Source organism: Phaethon lepturus, unplaced genomic scaffold (assembly GCF_000687285.1).
Source record: "Phaethon lepturus isolate BGI_N335 unplaced genomic scaffold, ASM68728v1 scaffold38688, whole genome shotgun sequence".
Lineage (NCBI taxonomy): Eukaryota > Metazoa > Chordata > Aves > Phaethontiformes > Phaethontidae > Phaethon > Phaethon lepturus.
The window spans coordinates 20,299-22,108 of record NW_010556164.1 but is presented as its reverse complement, the minus strand read 5'-3'; the positions used below and the strand labels follow the sequence as shown (position 1 = coordinate 22,108).

The 1,810-nt window shown below is 55.5% G+C and overlaps 1 protein-coding gene across 1 annotated transcript in view; it reads left to right on the top strand.

The window, feature by feature from the left end:
* Positions 1-5: 5 nt before the first annotated feature.
* The window catches only part of LOC104624912 (tenascin-R-like), a gene marked incomplete at its 5' end in the record, with an annotated part of 17,581 nt that continues 15,776 nt past the window's right edge, over positions 6-1,810 (top strand). The window contains 2 exon segments of the mRNA XM_010292396.1: positions 6-87; positions 1,747-1,789. Coding sequence (XP_010290698.1) covers positions 6-87; positions 1,747-1,789 — 125 coding nt within the window.

The following is a 1,810-nucleotide window of genomic DNA, read 5'->3' as shown; positions in this document are numbered from 1 at the left end:
TGCGCCCCGGCGCCCGCTACCGCCTCGCCGTCAGCGCCCTCCGGGGTGCCAACGAGAGCCGGCCGGCCCTCGCCCAGTTCACCACAGGTAGCTAAGCTGGCTTTGCTGGGAGAACAGGCATGAATTCTTAAGCCTCCAGCAAGCACGAGCAGAGGGCTTGCTGCGACCTGCAGATGGGCTGCCCCGCACGAGCGTGGGGTTTTGCGTATCCGGAGCCGAACCAAGGGGTTTTTGCACCTGGGATTTAGTGGTACCTGGGTTTCCCCCGGCACGAGTGAAGCGGGGTTTAATAGGGTGTACCGGGAGGAAGCAGCGCAATGAAAACACGATGGTTAAGATGCAGGTCCCAATGAAGATGCCTAAATGCAGGTGTCTCACATCCCATCATGTCCTGGTGCAGAGCAAGGCAGAGGAAACGATTCAGTTCACCCTAAAACACACATGCACAGCCCAAAGCACCCTCTGACCCCCCTCCACTAGTGCCTACGTTTCTGTTTAGTCTCTAAACCTCCAGTGCAATGGGTCTCCCCCATGCCCCGTGCCCCACGGGGATGCTCACGTGGTCCCCAGGACAGCCCAGGTGACCCCAGATGCCAGCAACCAGGCAGGTGACTCAAAAACCTGCATTTAGATGAGCAAAGCCCACCTTGGCCACGTCCTGCTGCAGCATCAAGGCTGAACCCGCCGCTGCCTGTGAGACACGTCCCCACCACCTTCAACGCCTGTTCAGACCCACAGCTTAGCTTGAGCCCACAACTAAAACTTTAAAACCCGGCGGTTTATACCCTTAATAGCACCTGGGGATCGATGTGCGATTCACAAAAGCACGTGAACAGCAAGCACGGGTCTGAATTGAAGACGATGCTCACCTCCCATTCGGCGTCGAGAGCCGAGGCAGATGCACTGCCCAAGCAATCGGCAGTCGAGCAGCCGAACGCAGCCCGGTCAGAAACGTGGTTACCTCATCCTGTATCTTTTCTGAATACCCTAACTGGTCGGTAAAACTTTAATTAATGTTAAGCCTGCAGATAGCTAACAGGTTTAATTTAGGGGGCCATGAAGGAGGAGGTAGGGCGCGTATTTCAGCGCTGGTTCATGGTATATAAATTACCTGTCACGTACGTTACTGGTGGATGCCGGGCTCCTATTACAACAAGTGTGGTGTGTGAATTGTGTGTGCATGTATCTTTATAGATATACATTTCGGACAAGATCTTCACCCTGACTGATTTGCTGCGTTGTCCTTCCTTGCTTTATTTCTAAAAGGCAACATAAGAAATTCCCCCCTAAACCCAGATCCACCAAGGAGCAGTAATTACCCCCCATCTGCTGCCGCCCAGCCCCTGCCCGGCACCAACCCGTCGCTCACCGGAGAAGTTTGTCGTGCAAACCAGAGCAGATTCAGTGCCTGGCCCCAGCAGCACTAATAAACCCTCTGGGCAACACCCGAGCGTGAATGAGCCTGAGAAGGTGCTCAAGGTCTTCTAAGAGCAGTTCAAGCCCACGCGTGACTGCTACAGAGCCCTTGTCCTCTTACGCGTGCTGCCTCAGTTTTCCTTACTCCAATACAGGGGGAAAATGCTTTTCTTTTTCAAATAACACACGATTAGCTCCCGAAGCGACTTACTGAGGGATGCGGTGAATGCCCCAGCACCCGTGCCGGTCTCGTGGGTGGCATCTCCAGGTCTGTGCTGAGCAGGAGGTGAGGGCAGATGCCCCAGCCCTTCCTGCGGGGACATGCCCCAGGAAGGAGGGACAGCACGTGGGACCTCACGGACACCATGCCCGGGTACCCCCCGCACCCGTTTAG